Raw genomic sequence first — 20089 nt, 5'->3', positions numbered from 1 at the left:
CTGTAGTCTCAGGGTGGCCTCAGACTCGCAGTGATCCTCCTACCTCGGCCTCCCAAGTGCTGGAATCAAAGGCATGCACCACCACACCTAGCCTAGAATTTTTTTATTTTGGAGAGAGAGAAAATTGGCATGCCAGGGCCTCAACCAGTGAAATTGAACTCCAGACACCTACACCACCTAGTGGGCATGTGAGACCTTGCACTTGCCTCACCTTTGTGCATCTGGCTTACATGGGATCTGGAGTGTCGAACATGGGTCCATGGGCTTCGCAGGCAAGTGCCTTAACCACTAAGCCATCTCTCCAGCCCTAGATTTTTTTTTATATAGGTGCAAGGGCTTGAACTTGGGTCCTCATGTTTGTGCAGCAAACACTGTTTTCTGCTAAGCCATCTCTCTTAGCTCCAAGGGTTAAAATTTCAACACCACAGTTAGGGATGAGGGTCAAAGACATTGTTGCAGTGACCTCCTTTCTGGTACAAAGCACCTGACCAGAAGTGGCTGATGGGAGGAAGGTTGTTTCCTTTGGCTTACAGTCTTGAGGGGAAGCTCCGGGATGGCAGGGGAAAGATGGCGGAGACAGCACCTCTTGCCACAGCAGGTGGCAAACAGCAGCGGGAGAACGAGCCCAAACCAACACCAGCAAGGTAGCAGCAGTAAACTACCAAGGCCCACCCCCAGTAGCACACCTCCTCCAGCAAGGCTCTGCCGCCTGAACTGCCAGTAGTTGGGGATCAAGCATTCAGAACACATGAGTTGATGGGGGACACATAATTCGAACCACCACAGACATATTGCCTGTCAGTGGCCCCAGAGGAAGGGTCTGGTCATAAGGCCACCACTGGCCTGAGAGGTGGGCTGCTTTCCTGGTAGCCCTAACTCCCTTGCTTCAACCAGGACTCCTCTTTCAGTGGTGCAGGGCAGGCTGGGATATTTTGCATGTCCCCAAGGGGGAAACAGTCTTGTTACAGAACTTAGAAAAGAGGAATGAGGGCCGGAGAGATGGCTCAATGGTTAAGGCACTTGCCTGTAAAGTCTAACAACCCAGGTTCAATTCCCCAGTACCCACATAAGCCAGATGCCCAAATTGGCACATGCATCTGGAGTTCAGCTGCAGTGACACATCATTCTCCAACCCCTTCTGAATCTCTCTGCTTGCAAATAAATATTGGTTTAAAAGAGGAGCAAGTCTTTAAAACCCTGTACTGAGACAATAACTTCACCCACACAGAAGCAAACTGATGTCTCGCTCCCTAGTGTCCCATATCTGTGTGTGTGTGTGTTTGTGTGTGTGTGTTTGTGTGTGTGTGTGTGTGTGTGTGAGTGTTGATGTGTAAGCAAAGAGGGCACACTTGCCACAGAACGCATGTGGAGGTCAGATGACTTCTGGTGTTGGTCCTCACCTCCCGCCTTTTTGAGGCAGGGTCTTTCATTTGTTGTTCGCCACCATGAACCCCAGGCTAGCTGGCTCATGAGCTTCTGGGAAATCCTCCTGTCTCTGCCTCCCTTCTCCCTGCAGCTGTGCTGGGGATGTAGATACCTGTCAGCATCTGGCTTTTAGTCGGTCTGGACATAGGTAGGCAGGCTTGTGTGGCACGTCTGTTATCCACAGTCCCCCAGCCCCCCTCCCCCCGCCGCCGCAGCCTTTTATGCCTGCTCTGTGACTGTCTGACTCACTGGATCCCTGATCTTCCTGCTGGACTGGAATCCAAGGTGGAAATATCTTCAGAGAAAGCAGTGGAGGAAGCTGGGCTAGCGTGGCCTTGGAAATGGCCATTTCTACCAGCTCAGTTCACAGACTAGAGACCAAGACCGAGGGCGGGGCCAGTAACACATGTTCTCACCCAGCCCACAATGCCAGTTTCCAATACCGTGTCTCCACCTGCTAGAGGCCTAGCCTGACCCTCAACGTGACACGAAGCATCCATTCATTCCTCCACTCACCATTCACGCAGGACAGCATCCCTGAAAGGGAAACCCTGGGAAGACTTTATTAAGAGTTTTCCTGAAGTTCGGCTAACCCATCTTGCTTCACCTTTGATCCGTGAACGTCCGCTCCCGCAGACCCGGGGACCGAGCAGACAGGGAGGAGGCTGCTGCCTGGCAGAGGTGGGGGCTTGTCTCAGTCCTGAAGCTTGCTGGAGTACACTTCAGCTCTGTCGAGGGGTGGCCCTCGGTTCACAGATGTGTAGGAAGTCTCTGAGGTCCCCAGGGATTTGGGGACAGCCTCCTGCGTGATCTGTGAGTCGTGAGTTGTTTCCCCGTCAGAACTGCCCATGTCCCTGGCCAAGGGGATGGAGAGAGCCGGGATTAGGGATGTGAACTGGACTGTCCACTGGTCAGGGACCTTTAACACTTAAACATCGCCTTCATGGACATGGGCTCAGGCGGCCGTCAGACCAACCCTGGTGCGCTCACCCATGCCAGGCCCCCGAGGAGCATGAGCCATGGAGCTATGAGAATCAGTAAGTGGAAGTCCTGACACACACTGAAGGGGACTCAGTCTACGTCCTGCCCACCCTCCCAGGCTGCTGGAGTCAGGGCCCCTGCCAGGCCTCAGTTCCCCCACCTGAGCTGCAAGGGGCTGGGTTATAATAACAGCTCCCAGGCTGTGCCCAGAGGCCTCGGTACAGCTAATTCCGTATGAGCTTCACAACTCTGTACATGAATGGGGAAACTGGGGATCAGAAGGCCACACTGTGTCAGAGGTCAAACCTGCCGCCTTTGCAGGGTGCTGGGACCCCATCTAGGGCCCTGCATGTTAGGCATGTGCTCCACACTGAGCTATGCCTGCTGAGGTCCGAATGGATCAGCTGCCCACAAAGTGGGACCCGAGTCCCTCTCTCCCCCCAGTCTCTCCTTCCTTCCCCTGAGCTCCTCCCGCCCCGGGACCCCACCCTCCCCTAATCGCCTCTCTCCCCTGATGAATGACCTGACTCTGAAGTCCCAGGACTCTACGTGCTCTCTCGTCACACCCCACCACAGGGTGGCAGGCAGCCTCTTGTGGCCCAACCCTGCCAGCCACAGAGGCCCCAGCTGCTAAACCTCTGAGAGGGGTTGTGGCTGCCTTCCTGGCCATGCCCTCCGGGCCAGCAGCTACTCACACAAAGCTGAGGACGATGGCACCAGCGAAGGCCACAAGCAGGAAGAAGGGCAGCGAGCCCAGGATGGCTGTGATGACAATCATGCACCCGCTACGCCGGCCCGGCCAGGTGTCGATGGCCGCGTAGGGGGCAGCTGCAAAGGACCGTGGCCCCTTACTCCCCAGAAAATGCTTCTCCATGGTCTTCTCCCAGAGACAGGCAAGGGTCCCCTCCCTGGCTACCTGGGGTACCCAGGGCAGCCACCGTCCCTCCCCGTGATGCAGCTCCGAGACCTTGTTTGTGTCACGTCCCACTTCCTGCCTCCTGTGTTGCTGGCCTCTCCTTTCTCTTGCATTAAACAACAAACTGACTCCAGTCTGGCGACATGGGTGGGGATGCGTATTGTAAACAACATGCACGTGAGCAAAGGCCAGGTCCAGCAGGGCCGGGAGAGCTGTCGTTCACACACTTCTCTAGCTGGTGGCCCCCTCGGAAAAATGACATAGGCCTTGCACCACTGTCTACCCTTGCCCTGCAGCTCACATCCAGCACTCAGAGCCCAGCCCCCACCCAAGAGCACTCCAGGCTCCAGCCAGCTGAGGATGGCCCAAGCACACACTGACCCTGACGATGGGCTCTTAGGTCTTTCCCCAGGACTGGTGATTCTACTGGGACCCCAGCTCCCTGCACTAGGCAGACCAGGCAAGGATTCTTCCCACATCTCAGACAAAGAGACAGAGGTGCCAGGAGCCCAAGGAGGAGCAGAGGTCAAGCTTCCAGCTAGGAGCCTCAAGGCTGTTTCAATGAGACCACAGTGGGTAGGATGGCAAGGAAGGACCATGGGAGAGGTTGTCCAGTGACACACACTCCTGATACACACCCACACATGCCATGTATACCACATTCGGACACACATATTCATACATATACACACCACACACATACATACATACGTGCATGGCACACGCAATATATCCATCACTTGTAAACTGAGGCATACATAGGAAGTTACAGTCACAGGCGTGCATACATACACACACACACACACACTACATACCCCACATACAAACTTCTGGCACATACTACATGCTCATACAGGTACAGCCATATATGCTCACACACTCACGCCCATCAATACACATCCACTCCTCTGTATTGCTCACTAGCAGGTGCCCTCAGGCATCCCTTTAGAGCCTCTGCTTTGCCCCATGTGGCCAGGGGAGGTGGCAGGAAGCTCTGCCCCTCATACCAAACAGTTCCACATTAGACCTAAGATGAGAGGGAGGGATTCTATGTTGGGGTGACACACAGTCACAATTGTCACAGGAGTGGACCCTGAGTGGACACAGGCAGCTCAGGTGCTCTGTGAGCCTCCAAGCCCCTGTCACTGGCCTCGGAGTACACTGCGCTCTGAGTGAGGGGAAGGGCATGCCAGCCAGGTTCTGATTCCCTAAGGCCGTCTGCTTAGTGTTCAGCCTTTGGACCATTCCTGCATGGCAATGGGTATTTGTTCCTATGAGCACCGGCTGAGGAGTGGGGCAAGCTGCATCCAGACAAGCTACTGCTGCTGGAGGCGGGTGTACTCAGCCGCAGGAACTCGTGACCCCGACTTTGGTACACCCAGCCCAACCAGCTCTCCACCTTGTTCTGACTGTCAAGGACGGGACAGGTAAGGGGACACTTCAGATTAAACTGTTTTAAGAGATGTTTGATTCATCAGTCCAACAGCTTAACTGCTTAGGGCTTTTCTGACAGCTTGAGTCTCCTTCTCATGGTCTGTGTCTGTCCCTGCATTCCCAGGATGCCTTAAGGTACAACCCCACCCATGTCCCCACACTTACGCCGGTTGGTGCGGATGGGATCCGACCACAGTGTCTGATCCTGCACCAAGCCTGTGGACATGTTGACCAGGACATACTTGAACCTAGAAGGAGATAAAGTGAGGGTAACTTCCACAAACCCTGTGTACCCACCCACAAGGAGCAGGAAGGAGCAGAGGGGACATGAAGGGGCTCAAACAGAAACTTCCAAGAAATGGTGACTGGGTGGGTTCAAGGCAAAAGAAAGATGCTGGATTTGATCACAGATCCCTCCTGGAATCTTTCCCGGTGTGGCTATACCTGCTCTGGGGAACCTTCAGGGTTGTGGTCCTTCTGGGGATCCATTTTATTTTAGGAAGCACCCAAGGCACCCTTGCCTGGCATTAACATACCTGTTCTCCAGACAACTCTGGTCCATGGGATCATGAAGGGACTTTTTAAAAAAAAAAATACCAATGAAAGGGCTGGAGAGATGGCTTAGTAGTTAAGGCACTTACTTGCAAAGCCTAACAACCCATGTTGAACTCCCCAGATCCCACGTAAGCCAGATGCACAAGGTGACCTGCGCAAGTTGCACAGGCACACAAGGTGGCACATGCATCTGGAGATCGATTACAGTGACCAGAGGCCCTGGCAGGAATTCTCTCTCTCTCTCATTAAAAAAAAAAAAAAAAGGCCAGTTTGTTGGGTTTGCCTCAAAAAAAAAAAAAAAAAAAAAAAAAAAGCTCAATGAGATAATACCCTTCACCAACCCCACTGCCCCACTGCCCTTGAATCACAGCTGTTTAGGGTGTAAGAACCCCAAACAAGTTTTGCTAGTCAGACAAGAAGACAAACAGCCACAGCCTACCTAAGATGAAAACGATGGATGGCCAAGGACCAAGCTGCCCACCACCTGCGGTTTGTTAGCCCTTGAAATTAAAAGGCCACCAGGAGTGGCCGGGTGCCTGGGTGGTGATGGCAGAAAAGTCAGAAGTTCAAGGTTATCATCTGCTATGTCGTGAGGTTAAGGCTAGCCTGAGCTACATGAGACTCTGCCTCAAAAAAACTGTAAAAGCCTCTTTGGGGGCTGGGACTGTAGCTCCATGGAAGGACAAATGCTTAACACGTGTGAGACACTAGGTCCTAACACACACACACACACACACACACACACACACACACACACAGTGACCCTTAAGCATGGCTAAGCGTGCTTATAATTCCAGTATGGGGTTGAGGCAGGAAGATTCAGAACGTGAGGCCAGCATGGGCCACATAGTGAGACCCTCTCAATCAACAAACAGAAACAACAAACCCGGGATTTGAAGTCTCCACACATCTATGTTTTGCTTAATTCCCTTTGTCTCTCTCTCACACAAGAACTCTGGAGTTTGGGGCTCTGGGCTCCCCTCGCACTCCTGAGTTAGGGGAACCTTGCACACAAGTCAAAAGGGGCTATTCTGCAGACCAGAGGGGTGGAGATGCTTCCCAGATCAAGGATAAGGTGCGTGCGTATGTGTATGTGTGTGGGGGTGTGGGAGGAGAGAGAGAGAGACAGAGAAAGAGAGAGAGAGCCCGTGTGAGTGAGCGCACCGCGGGGATTCTGATCCTGTCCAGTGGCCTCTTCAAGGACGGTAGGTGCTCAGTGGCTTGGGTCCCCAACTTAGGCATATCCATCTTAACTAGAGGGGTAAGGGATGTGATCCCAACTTTAGCGGAAGTCAAGACCTCATATAGCCATGGGTAGAGATAGCTCAGCTTGTAGCAAAAGGATGCTTCAGTGTGTGTGTACATGCACGCACACTCACATGTGTGAATAAATGAACAGTGCTCTGCAGTGGTGAGGTGGGCAGGAATAAAACAGAAGATGTGGGAGTGGGGAGAAACAGCCTTCCACAGGGCTCAGGGGCTTGTGGTACCAAAGCTTGTTGCTAGGTGACCTTCCATCTCTGGACCACTGTTCCCTTCTCAGTAAAACTAAGAGATCTGGAGCGCTGGGTGTGGGAGCTCGTTCACGTGGATGCGTGCGCACACACACACATAACACGTAATCCCAACACTTGAGGCAAAAGGATGCAAAGTCTGAGCCAGATTGAGCAACATAACAAGTTCAAGGCCAGCTTCAACTACATAGTAAGACCCTCTGTGGAAAAAAAAGGGGGAATGGGATTTGGGTGTGTTAATTTCCCCACACAGCCAGGAGCAAGTGCATAGCTTGTGGGGTCTGGTACAAGTAAAAACGTGATTCCTCCAACCCTGCTTGTTTACAAGTCAGTGTGGTGGAACATACCTACACTGCCCATACCTAGCCCTGGAGAAGCAGGGTCAGGAGTTCAAGGCTAGCCTGAGCTACATGAGACCCTGTATGAAAACAAACACACACACAAAGGGAATTCCAGGACAGCAATGGCAGAGCAGTGAGTGCCAAGCAGGCCACAGAGGGGCTCTGGGCTGGCACGACAGGAAGTCAGCTTCGCCTGAGAGCTGGGATTGTCCCACACCTAAATGCTGAGAAAATCACGCTCTCCCGCTCCTCCTTGGGTCTTCCCTCCCCCTGGCTGCCCACACCCACCTGTATTCAGTGGCTGCTGACAAGGGAGGGTTGCAGAGGCCCTGGAAGTTGGGGTCCCACAGACAGGTCCCATTGTTGCCCACCCTGACCAGGTACGCATTCAGGATCTCTGAGGCCTGGGACACATCTCCGACGGCATCCAGGCTGGGCAGGTCACTGCAAGGGGTCAGGTCGAAGGCTGCAGCTTTGTAGGGGCCTGTCTTCCCACCCTGGGTGTGCCGGAACGTGGAGCTCAGCGGGGTCCCAGAGCTGTCCTGCACAGAGGCGTTCCTGGAGCTGGCTGCAGAGGTGGTGCTGGGAGTCAGGACCCTCGCCACTGCGGCCCAGCCACACCCGGTCATTCAGCAAACACCCCAAGCCTCCACTCTGCGTCAGGCTGCTGCTGGGCACTGGGGTGACAGGTACAGGCAAGCTCAGTCCCTACCCTCCCAGAGTAGTGATAGGAAAGATGCCTCCCTGGGGTAGGGCTCTACGTCTGGCTCTCACCCACCCTGCCTTGAGTGTTCCTGTAATTCCCACCCCCACAGACCTATGGTCAGTGGTAGCTGGGCATCCCTGGGTTCCCTGTAAAATGGAAAGGGACAGGATTTTGTGGAGGTGGATATGGTTGGGGGCATATGTTGGTTTCCACATCTCTTCCTTACTACCTGAGGTCTCTTGGGCCACTCACTGTACCTCCCTTGACCTCAGACATCTGTGAAATGGCAGAAAAACGTTGCCCACAGATGGAGCACAGGTAGATTGTCAGTCAAGACTGGCAGAAAGTGCTGGAAAGATTAGGAGTTTGTCACTGGCCTTCTGCTCCAGAAACTGGGATTCTGCCAGCAAGGGCCAGGGGAGGAGGAGGAGGAACAGGGCAGAGCAGATCTCCAGGCTTGCTCACCTCACCCCCAGATCCTAGGAAGTCTCCAGAAGCACTCAAGTGGCTCAAGGGCCTGTGAGATCTGGATTTGCTTCGTAGCTGTGTGTGGACATTCCAGAGAGGGACCCTGCACCCCCACCTGGGCCTCAGTTTCCTGCTCTGCCAGTTACCTGCAGACAGCAGCTCCAAGGTGGGCAAGGCACCTGGCTCTAGATAGGTAGGTATTCAGAGACTGGCTCTTATTCACCCCACCCACCTGAATGCCAAGGCAAAGTTGGTCTAGGATCACAGCCACCCAGTGGTATCAGTGTGTGGGGGTGAAAAGCAAAGGAGTGTAGCTGAACCCCACAGGTGTGCAGCGTCCTTCCACCCGCCTCCCTCTTCCCTGTGGACAGGTGTCAAGGCCCATTTGGGAAGGGAGCAGCCCCCTTACCTGAGTCGACCATGACATAGAGGTAGACCTCATAGGCGCCAGAGAGGGGCTCGGAGCCATCAAACATGCACAGGGGCTTCTCCAAGGCTACAGTGGTGAGGGTGGGGTTGTTGGTGGCGAAGGTCACACTGGCCAGTTGGGGCTGAAGGTACACAGCTGGGGAAGGCAATGAGGGTAAGAGCTGGCCAGTGGGCACACCCTCGGGCAAGGAGTGACTGTGCACCTTCCGTGTGCCAGGCATAAGGCTTGGCCCTCCCAATGGGCCATCTCAGGAGCTTGTCTCGGACTCAACCAGCGCGCCTGCCCCCACTCTGCTGGTCATCTTGGTCAGAACCAGCCCATCCTCAAGCAGCCGAGACCTGTCTCCACCCCACAGGCCCTTTCCTGCTCTCCGCAGGCCCCGCGTAGTTAGTGGTCCTGCAATACCCATCACCCCAGGTGGTGGTCATCCGTCTGAGGATGCTCAGATCTCCCCCACCCCCCGGGGGACTCTCATGAAATTTGACTACTGTCATCAGTGACTGCTAAACATCTGGGTTTTCAGCGCCAGGAATCGCGCCTGCTCCTGGGCGCACGCCCGCGGTCCCAATCCCCGGGTCCTGTCCACCCCCGCCCCCCGCAAGGTCCGGGTGGGAGCCGCACCGCTCGCCCCGAGCACGGCCCGCAGCGCTCAACCCCGGCTTACTCGAGCCACGCCGCAGCCAGCCGAGGGCCAGCAAGGCCCAGAGCAGAGGCATCGCCTGCGACGAGTGGCCGCGGCGCGGTCCGGCCTGGCCACTGCCCACGGGAGCCCGGCTCCGCCAGCTCACCTGCCCGCTCGGGCCCCGGCGCCCCGCCCCGCCCCGCCCCGCCAGCCAATCCGCGGCCTCCTCGCGGTCTATTTGCATGCGGCCCCGCCCGGGGCTCCGCCCACCTGGGGTACCATGGCAGGTTCTTTTCGGTGCCCTCGGTGAAGCGCCTACTGGGTGCCGCGGCGGAGCTGGCGCATTCACTGGGCCCTTTGGACCAGCTCGCTCCTCTCTGGGACCTCAGTTTCTGTGCTGAAAAGTGGGACGCTGATTCCTACACGCACGGAGCCCTACTATAACGCCAGAGGCCCATAAGGCTGCAGTCAGGCCGGGTGAGGTGGCGCACACCCCAGAGGTAGGAGGGTCGCCGTGAGTTCGAGGCCATCCTGAGACTACATAGTGAATTCCAGGTCAGCCTGAGCTATAGAGTGAGACTCAACTTCGAAAAACCAAAAAAAAAAAAAAAAAAAAAAAAAAAGTCAGTAATAAGAAAATGAAACCCTGGGTCTGTAACTCACCCAGAGACCACTTGTGCGGCATTTTTTGCTGTAGGTGCAAGACCCCAAGGCCCAGAATAGGCCGAGACTGGTGGTACCTAGAGATCCTGTTAGTCAAGCTGGGACTACTTCAAAAGGGATGGAATGTTTTTTTGTTTTTTTGGGTTTTTTTGCTTTTTAAAGATTTATTTATTTAGTTATTTATTTGCAAGCAGAAAGAGAGAGAGGTAGAGGAGACCGAATGGGCACACTAGGGTCTCCAGCCACTGCAAACGAACGTGTGGGTGACCCAGGTCAGCATGCTTTGCAGACAGGCAAAGTGCCTGTAAGGCACTGGGTTCCATCTCCAGCACTGAGGAAATCTTTTTTTTTTAATTAGAAAGGAAAAGAGAAGATGTAACTCAGTTGGTAGAACACAGTTAAAACACTTACATTCTCTTGAATCACCGCCTGGGGTGATGGGTGTTGCCGGAGACCAATATTTGTGAGAGAGAGGGGCATGGGGTGCACCAGTTGATGCTGCAAATTCCAGACTTATACACCATTTTGTACATTTGGCTTTATGTGGGTGCTGAGGAATTAGACCGGAGCCAATAGGTTTTGCAAGCAAGTGCCTTTAACTGCTGAGCCATCTCCCCAGCCCAAAGCACTTGCATGCTAAGGATCACTTCCAGTAAAAGACAGCAGGGTCCTTGCAGAGGGGCTGGCTCCAGGCTGAAGCAGGGTGAGTCATGAGGAACCTGATTCTTTCCTCTGAGAGAAGATGAAGAGGTGCTCAGAAAATGGTGGGCACAAGTCAGAGGAGCCAGGCTGAACTTGAAGACTCACAATGCCCAGATCTGGGAACCCTTAAACACTAAGTAGTTAATAGCAGTTATACATTTACATTTAACCCACTGGACAAAATACAATTCCATGAGTCAACACTGGTACTTAAAAAAAAAAGTTTTAAAAGAGAGGAGAGAGGGCTGGAGAGAGATGGCTTAGCAGTTAAGCTACTTCCCTGCAAAGCTTAAGAACCCAGGTTCGATTCCCCAGAACCCACATAAGCCAGATGTCCATGGTGACACCTGTGTCTAGAGTTTATTTGCAATGGCTAGAGGCCCGGGCGCATGCTCATGTTCTCCCCCATCCACCTCTGTCTCATAAATAAAACCAAGAAAAATAAAATATTTGAAAAAAAAAGAGCAGAGAGCCAGACGTAGTGGAACAGGCCTGTAATCCCAGCCCTCGGGATCTTGAGGCAAGAGGATTGCCTTGAGTTTATGGCCGGCATGGCTACTTAGCAAGGCCCTGTTTCAAGGGAGAGGGCTGGGCTGTAGCTCCGTGGTAGAGCGCTTTCCTAGCTTGTACATGAGCCTGGGAGAGCAACATAAATACAGAAGGAATGACTAAATGAAAGTTAGCATTTTACAACTACCATGATGATGAGCAATGAATATCTGAATCATCTTTGTGGGTGCCACAGGGTGAGGAATCTTACAGAGATCTGGAGTGAGCAACTCAAGCACTGACCAGTGACGACCAACTGACATTTCGTGGGGTCGTGGCAGTGAGGAGTCAATACAATACAAAACCCAAGCTGTTTTTGTTTTTAATTAATTTGTTGTTTTTTTCAGTATTGTATTTATTTATCAGAGAGAGAGAAGAGGGCAGATAGAGAATGGGCATTCTAGGGCCTCTAGCCACTGCAAATAAACTTCAGACACATGTACCACCATGTGCATTTGGCTTACGTGGGTTCTGGGGAATTGAACCAGGGTCCTTAGGCTTGCAGGCAAGTACCTTAACTGTTAATCCATCTCTCCAGCCCTAATTTTTTTTTTCTTTTAGGTAGAGTCTCACTCTAGCCCAGGTTGACCTGGATAGTCTTAGGCTGGCCTTGAACTCATGGCAATTCTCCTATTTTTACCTCCTGAGTGCTGGAATTAAAGGTGTGTGCCACCATACTTGGCTATTTATATTTTAATTTTATTTCTTTATTTATTTATTGGAGAGAGAGAGAGGGAGGGAGGGAGGGAGGAAGGGAAAGAGAGAGAATGGGCACTCCAGGGCCTCCAGCTACTGCAAACAAACTCCAGATGCATGTGCCACCCTGTGCATCTGGCTTACATGGGTCCTGGGGAGTTGAACCTGGGTTCTTTGGCCTTGCAGGCAAGTGCCTTAACCTCTAATCCATCTCTTCAACCCTATTTATATTTTGACAAGTGCTCACATTATATAATGCGTTTTGAGCCTATTCACCCCGTTACCTTCTCTTAACACCCCTCTTCTACTGCTGAGTGCTTTCTTCTTCCCAACCAACCCCACGTCCACATTCAGGTGGGTTTTTTTTTTTTTAGATATTTTTATTTAAAATTTTTTTTGGTTTATTTTTATTTATTTGAGAGCGACAGACAGACAAAGAGGCAGAGAGAGAGAGAGAATGGGCGCGCCAGGGCTTCCAGCCGCTGCAGACGAATTCCAGATGTGTGCGCCCCCTTGTGCATCTGGCTAACGTGGGTCCTGGGGAATCGAGCCTCGAACCGGGGTCCTTAGGCTTCACAGGCAAGCGCTTAACCGCTAAGCCATCTCTCCAGCCCAGATATTTTTATTTATTTGAGAGAACGAGAGACAGGAAGAGGCATACAGACGGAGAGCATGAGTGGGTATGGGTGCACCAGGACCTCCTGCCACTGCAAACGAACTCCAAATGCATGAGCCACTTCGTGCATCTGGCCTTACATGGGTACTGGGAAATGGAACCTGGGCCCTCGGGCTTTGCAAACAAGTCCCTTTAACCGCTGAGCCCCACATTTATGTCTTTTGCATGTGTGCATTTGTATGCTTTCAGAATGTCTGTCTCAAGCTAAGACTGTAGCCCAGTTGGTAGCGTGCTTGCCTGGGGAAGTTCCTGCAGTGGTGGGGTGCTGTGCTTGTGGGAGGAATGGGGTGAAGCGCCACCATCCAGATGGGCTGAGGAAGAAAGAAAGTAAATGTGGTGCAACGTTAACAGTTGCTAAATCGATGTGAGTTTGCATTGTCCTGTCTGTGAAGTGTTTCAATAGATTTGGCCTTTTTCACAGTAATACTATCGTGGGGGGAAGGGCTGAGATGTACTTGAAGCTCCAGGTTCCATCCCAGGACCTTACACACATGCATGCACATACACACACGCATGCACAATGTTTGGAAAGCGTTCTGGGCTTGGCCCTCTCCGGGCCTCACGCCCCCACTGTGCAATGGGGGCGGGGCCTTGGTGGCCTTTTCCCCTGACCTGCAGGGTAGCCAGTCAGATGCTTATCGTGGGTACACAGAAAGTGCTCCAAAGATAGGCACTCTTGAGCCAGGGTGGGGTTTTCCTCCAAGAATTTTTATGGACTGACATTTCTGGTTCTCTAAATGTTTGTGTATCTGGCTTCATCGGAGGTCTTGGGGTTGATCCCACGGGCTCAGCCTGGAGTCACTCCTGAGAGACAGCAGGTCTGGAGCCTTTGTCTTCCCCAAGCCCAGCAACTTCTTATGAGAAAAGCCAACAAAACACCATCTCATCTCTCACTTTGCCCAAATATGGAGGAAGCTTTGTGGGGAAATGTTAAAATAATAATCTGCAAGAGCCTAAAAATGTTCAGCAAAATAAATAAATTTGAAGGCCTTGGGTTTGTACTTCAAGTCTCCACTTCAAAGCTTGCTGGCGTTGGTGCTTGGCTAATTCTCATGAGTGCAAAATCCAGAAGAAACGGCACGGGCAGGTTCGCTTGGGGGTGATCAGTGCTGGAGGCAGTGGAGGGGAAATGGGGTGAAGAGAGGACCCCTGGCCAGATGGAGTGACAGAGCACCATTTATCTGTAGCATAATGCTGCTTCAAGAGATGGAAAGAGTGAAATGAGAGAGAGAGAAAGAACAAGAACCAAGCCCTGAAGCCACCAATACTTCACAAACATTCCAAAAACTTTTGTAATATTTTTTGCTTTTTAAAAAATTTCCCAAAGCCTGGGGGGTGTTTTAGAAGAGCACTTGCTGCTTCAGACGAGGGCCTACGAAAGCCTGAAACCCCCAAGTTCAACTTCCCAAAACCCACATAAAAAGCCGGGTTTGGCCACCCATGTCTGTAACCCCATGAAGGGAGGGGGGCCAACAGAGACTGGAGAGTCGCTTGGGGTTTACTGACCAAAAAGGGGAAAAAGAAAATCCCCTTTCTCTTAGGGGACTTGCAGGGCACTGAACTTCTGCTGACTTTGGAGCTGTTTGTGTATCTGGGTCTGCGCAGCGGCTTTCTGAACCCCGGCCCACGGGGCCTGCTGTGCAGGAAGTAAACTCGGAGCCCAGCCCTTCCCAGATCTTCTTGAATTTGAAACATGGACTGTTTACCAGTTGGAAATTCTTGACCCTGAAATGTTTCTCCAAGAGCCAGAGAGGCCTGACGGGTCACTTTCCATGATGCCTTCCTTTAGAAGCCTGTGAGAAGGCAGGAAACGCTTGCTTTGGGGGTGGTCTGTCCCAGCGTCCTGCAGTCTCTGAGAGTATGTCACTTTAAGGCGATGTGAAACAAACAAGACCCAAGTGAAAAAGCTCCAGGCCTCAGCCTCGGGTCTCAGGCACTCACCATCCTGCCCTCGCCCTGAGGCCTTCGCGTCCCTGCGGCTTTAAGCGACCCCTCTACTCTGCCAAGACCTAGATCCACATTTGTAGACCCCTGTCCTTCAGAACATACCCTCCTGGGGGGCCCCTGGGTCCCCCAACAACAACCTGTGAAGAGTCACTTTCCATCCTGGCACTGGCTCTGCCCCAGGTAGCACCAACCTCTCCTTAGTGCTTCTTTTAGTATGACACGGGAATGCTCAAGTGTCCCTAGCTGGGCGTGTGTGCGCATGTGGAGGGCGGCATTTGGCAGGCCCCAGGGCTCCTGGCCTGTCCTGTCACCCCTGCCTGGGTCCAGCCACTCTGGTCCTATCGTGTTTCTTCCCTAGAATGCGGCCGTCCTGGCTGAGGACCTACTACATGCTTGGCAGCTGGCCTCCCCCCCCACCCCGTCCTGCGCCCTGGAATCGGTCCCCTCCTTTCCCGCTGCCCCAGCTGGCATGCTGGGTCAGTGTGCTGGCCATGCCGTGTGGCCACAAAACAGCTGCTGGCTTCCACAGCTCAGCCAGCGCCGGCGGTGGCGGCAGAGCAGGCTTGACTCCTCTGTGCGGGGGCCCGTGTCCCGCTCCCTTCGTCCTCTTCCTCTTCTTCCCCCTCCTCTTTTTTTTCAAGGCAGGGTCACACTGTAGCCCAGGCTGATCTGGAACTCACTTTATAGCCCAGGATGGCCTGGAGTTCATGGTAATCCTCTGACTTTAATCTCTTTTATTTCTTTTTGTTTTGTCTATTTTATTTATTTATTTGAGACAGAGAGAAGAAGGGGGAGAGACAGAGAGAGAAAGAGATGGAAGGAGTGAGAATGGGCATGCCAGGGCCTTCAATCACTGCAAACGAACTCGACGTGTGTGCCACCATCTGCATCTGACTTACATGGGACCTGGAGAATCGAACCTGGGTCCTTAGGCTTTGTAGGCATGTGCCTTAACTGCTAAGCCATCTCTCCAGCCCAACTTTAGTCTCTTGAGTGCTGCGATTATAGATGTGTTCCACCGCCATACCCGGCTCTATTCTCTTCTTATGGGGACATCTGTCTACCTGGTTTAAGCCCATGCCCACGACTTCATTTTACCTTAAATTCCTCCGTCAGGTGCAGCAGGTCTGGGACTTTAGCCTGTGAATTTGGAGAGACACAGTTTTAGTTCCCTTGTGTTCTTTTTTTGGTCTTTTTGTGATTTTGTCTTTTTTTTTTTTTTTTCAGTGTTGAGGGCTGAACCCAGGGCCTTGCGCTTGCTAGGCAAGCGCTCATCCACTGAGCTAAATCCCCAACCCAAGACACAGTTTTAGCTTCAGCTCGAGCACAGGTCTCTATGGTTCCCAGCCCGAATCAGGGCCTGTGCTCAGCATGCGACATGTGTCAGCTCACTTGTGAAGGAGAAGCAGGACTAAGGTAGCTTTTGTTAGTCGGATACAGAATTCCAAGGAGGGAACAAGAAGATGCCGTTCTGTCCATCCTGGCAAAACTGGAACTGGTAGCTGATCCTGTCTCATCCAAGATGGCTGCCAGCATGACCTTCCTCTTTCTTCCTCAGCCCAGGCTAAGTCCATGAATCAATCAGGTCTCTCCTTACACACCTGTGTCTGGTAATAAGGCTCACCATAATTAGATGTCTGAGCCATATAAGGAGGCTGACCACATGGGGCCACAGGAGGCATGGGAACCAGGAAATGCCTTAGCAGTTAGAACCTATGACTCTGAAGCCAAAGGACCCTGTTAGAATCTCCGGGACGCACACGAGTGGGATGCATACAAGCCCAATGCACAAGGGGGCGCTCGTGTGGGCTAGGGCACCTGTTCCCTGTATCTGTCCCTTTCTCTCTCATATTTAAATAAATAAAATACTTTTTTTTCCTTGGGTGGTGGTGGGGGGGATTAAAATGTGCTCAACACAGGTTTCTGAAGAGAGAGGGCCTCCTTGGCCAGCACCTGTCATGTGTACTTAGGAATTTTATTCTGATAGAAGGTAAGCAAATCAATTTCTATTCAAAACAAGTCAAGAAGGAATTAAAGAACCTATGTGAGTGGCATTCCACTCAGAAGCAAGAGTCCTACCGCCTCTGTCATTGGGTGGAAAGAAAACCACGCTCCTTATAAGTCCTGGACTTGTCAGGCTCTCTCTCAAGAAACCTGGACCTGCATCCCTGCACGTTTCAGAAAAGGTGACACCTAATCATCACCAATGACAAGGGTAAGTGAGCAGTCCATGAAAGTGGACTCAGATGTTCTCAACAATTTTCAAATCTCTGAATGTTTGATATGTGAGGCAGGCTCTCCTGGTCTGTCAGCTGGCTTGGCACTCATGGAGGCCCTCCTCCTTCAGCCAATGAAAGGATACTTTCTGGAGCTCTCTTATTCCCAGAGAAACACACCCTCTGGGCCCTGCTCCCTCACATTGCAGACATCCCCATTACAGTAGGCTCACCACTTGTAAGTGAGGGTGAACCCCCCAAAATTGCTCAATTGGAACAAGAATGACTTGGGCTGACACATGGCCACACATCAGCCATCTTTGTGGATTTAATAAATCTGACCCTTTTTCTGAAGAGAGCCGATTCTCTAACCTAGGGTGATAGCTTTGCTCTCACCCTAGGTGACCCATGTTAGCCAGATTCACAAGGCAGCTCATGCTTCTGGAGTTTGTTTGCAGTGGCTGGAGGGCCTGGTGTGTCCATTCTCTCTCTCTCCCTCTTTCTCTTATTCAAATAAATAAATAGAAATCAAATATTTTTTTAAAAACTAAGTTGATGAGTGTTTGAAGAAGATGCCCAGTGGTGACTTCTGTCCTCCATGTGTACCTGCACACATACATGCACCCCACACATTTACACACACACACACACACACACACACACACACACACACACAGCACCTCCCCCCAGAGATACGATTCCCTCCATTTGATCTGTGAAAGGGAAAGTGTCTGGAGGAGGGAATTATCATGGTATGTTTATAATTATGGAAGTTGTCAATACAAAAAAGTTTAAAAGGAAAGATAAAGGCTTCTGTGATACCACAAACTTTACTAACAAGGCCCCTCTTTTTAAAGTCCTTTTAAGCACCTGCTCTGGCCATACCTGGGGACGCCCATGATCTACCAGGATGCCCCATCCTCTGTCTCTAAGGCCCAGCCAGATCTCTCCTCCTCCTCCAGGAAGTCTTCCTTCCACAGCTCTCCAGCACACAGTTTGTGTTAACTATGAGGACATCATACCATGCCAGCAATGGGACTTTCACAACCCCAATCAAGAGTCTCTCCAGACAGTAATGGGTCTTTGTGGCAATGACTACCATGTCCTGCAGAACACACATGCTCATCAATGTTAGGTGAGTGAATAAGCAAATTTGAAAATTAGTACAAGTGGAATAGAGGAGGCTCTTTGGCGATGCCAAGTTCACCTTGGGTCACACCCACAGAAGCCCTGGGAGGAGGCCGGGTACCGCTGGTGTAAGCTGGCCCTGGAGCAGAAAGGAACAATGTTTGAAGACTGAGTTACTAGGTCTCTGCTGATGGGTTGGACATTGTGTTTGAGTTAGGGCTGAATCAAGGAAACTCCAGGGGCGGGAGGGTGGGGCCAATGGCCACAGTTCATTGCCCTTTTGCTCTTGACTTTATCCACTTTGGGATCATGAACTGATCCTTGGACCAGGGGCTGGTTCCTGGAGGCAGCTTCTCCCACACAGGAGCATGAGGGATGGACACAGTTATAAACTGATTGGCAACCAGCATGCCCCAGTTCCATCTGCTGCCCGGTTCCATACTGGGCACAGTAACTACAGTACGGTCAGTTCTACCAGGATCCTGGCGCAGCCCCCAGCCAGGCCAAAGGGCGTGTGGAGGCAGGTCACAAGGGCTCCGTCACTGCTGGGGAGGCAGCTCAGCTTCTCTGGGTACACAGTAGAACTGGTTTGCCTGTGTGCGGAATGAAGCCCAGATCAGTCACGGCTCCATCCTTATCTGTAAGGCTGAAAGCCTGGGGTCCTCTCCTGCCCCAGCTGCCACCCTCTGGCTATCTGACCATCATGGGTCACAGGAAGCCCAGTCACTACGCAGGGTCCCTCATCCCCAGTCAATCCTGGTGGGTCAAAGCCAGGTCCTCTGGGGAGAGAGAGAGCATGCCACTGCCCCCAACAGTACCCCTTCAAACCCTGCAGCTGCTTCAGGAGGTGATCTGATCACTTTCATTGCTAGTCAGACTCCTACCCCGACCCAACAGGGGAAAGTGGGTTTACAAGGCCACAGTGACCTTCCTAAGACTATAGTGGATCCCTGTTTTGGGTACCAGGTTGCTTGTTGGTTCAGTTAGCTCTGATCCCTGGTGCTGTTTTAGGGGTTCTCAGGCACATTGTGGGAGATGGTGGAGCACCCCAGGCCCGCACTCCAGGCCTTGGTGTGTTTTGACTGTTGCCCCCACCCCGTCCATCCTGGCGCCCGACTAGTTGCAAAGGCCTCTATAGATATCAGATCCAGCACCCCCTGGTGGCTTAGTGGGGACGCGAAGCTCAGAGGGAAGACCCGATCTAGCAACCAGCAGGAGTGGTGAGTCTGTTCTTCCCCATTGCTGCCATCTACATGCAGGCGTGCAGCCCTCCCACCGCCCCAGCCCATATGCAGATCAGGTCTGACTCTATCCTGACGCTGCCCTGGGGTGGCGGGGGGCGGGGGTGTAGGAGCCACCTGCCTTCAGTCCTCATTCAGTCCCCTACCGAGCCACCACCCTTAAAGTACCCCCCCAAGTTGGCACATGTGAGTGTCTGGAACGTTTACTGAGGAGGGAGTGTAGACGGAGAATAAAGACTGAGGCACCAAGATCATAAGCAAACAGCTTTACTAGCTGGCTAAGACTCAGATGGAGTAGCCTCCCAAAGAACCTCAGCCCAATTCGAGGTTTTTCACTTTTTATAGTAAAGAACAGGGGCTGGAGAGATGGTTTAGTGGTTAAGACACTTGCCTGAAAAGCCAACAGACCCAGATTCAATTCCCCAGTATCCACATAAAGCCAGACGCACAAAGTGGTACATGCATCTGGAGTTAATTTGCAGGGGCAGAAAGACCTAGAGTGCCCAGTCTCTGACCCTTTCTCCTTCTCTCTCTCTCTCACTCTTAAATATATAAATAAATAAAATTTTAAAAACAGATCAGAGGCTGGGATGATGGCTCAGCAGGGAAGAGTGCTTGCTACATAAACACAGGACTTGAGTTCAATCCCAAGTGCCTACATAAAAAGCTTGACCTGGGCACCCATGCCTGTATCTCCAGTGCTCAGGGCATGGAGACAGGAGAGTGGCTGGGGCACCCTGGTCAGCCAATCTGACTGAAACGTGGCAGCTCCAGGTTCAGTGATAGAATCTGTCTCAAGGAGATAAAGGAGGCTGAAGAGATGGCTTAGCTAAGACACTTGCCTGCAAAGCCAAAGGACCTCGGTTCGATTCCCCAGGA

At 52.2% G+C, this 20089-nt stretch overlaps 1 protein-coding gene across 2 annotated transcripts; it reads right to left on the bottom strand.

Moving 5' to 3' along the window:
• Positions 1-1963: 1963 nt before the first annotated feature.
• On the bottom strand, positions 1964-15742 carry Upk3a (uroplakin 3A). 2 transcript variants are annotated; one of them, XM_045153121.1, is made up of 6 exons: positions 15724-15742; positions 8750-8905; positions 7455-7734; positions 4922-5004; positions 3102-3234; positions 1964-2279 (listed from the first exon to the last, which is right to left on the bottom strand). In XM_045153121.1, the coding sequence occupies exons 2-6, from the start codon at positions 8814-8816 to the stop codon at positions 2120-2122; spliced, it is 723 nt and encodes a 240-aa protein (XP_045009056.1). In that variant the 5' UTR covers positions 8817-8905; positions 15724-15742; the 3' UTR covers positions 1964-2119. The 2 variants fall into 2 exon arrangements, with proteins under 2 accessions (XP_045009056.1, XP_004650440.1); XM_004650383.2 differs by lacking the exon at positions 15724-15742 and adding an exon at positions 9435-9522.
• Positions 15743-20089: the final 4347 nt, after the last annotated feature.

Source organism: Jaculus jaculus, chromosome 6 (assembly GCF_020740685.1).
Source record: "Jaculus jaculus isolate mJacJac1 chromosome 6, mJacJac1.mat.Y.cur, whole genome shotgun sequence".
Lineage (NCBI taxonomy): Eukaryota > Metazoa > Chordata > Mammalia > Rodentia > Dipodidae > Jaculus > Jaculus jaculus.
The sequence above is the reverse complement of the archived record's forward strand: the minus strand, read 5'-3'. Positions and strand labels throughout refer to the sequence as shown.

Coding starts and splice junctions, on each gene's coding strand:
- Upk3a (XM_004650383.2), bottom strand. CDS start 9,486: ATGCCTCTGCTCTGGGCCTTGCTGGCCCTCGGCTGGCTGCGGCGTGGC. Junction 5,005..7,454: donor TCAGCAGCCACTGAATACAG/GTGGGTGTGGGC, acceptor ATCTCCTTCTAG/GTTCAAGTATGTCCTGGTCA. Junction 3,235..4,921: donor TCCCATCCGCACCAACCGGC/GTAAGTGTGGGG, acceptor GGTCCTTTGCAG/CTGCCCCCTACGCGGCCATC.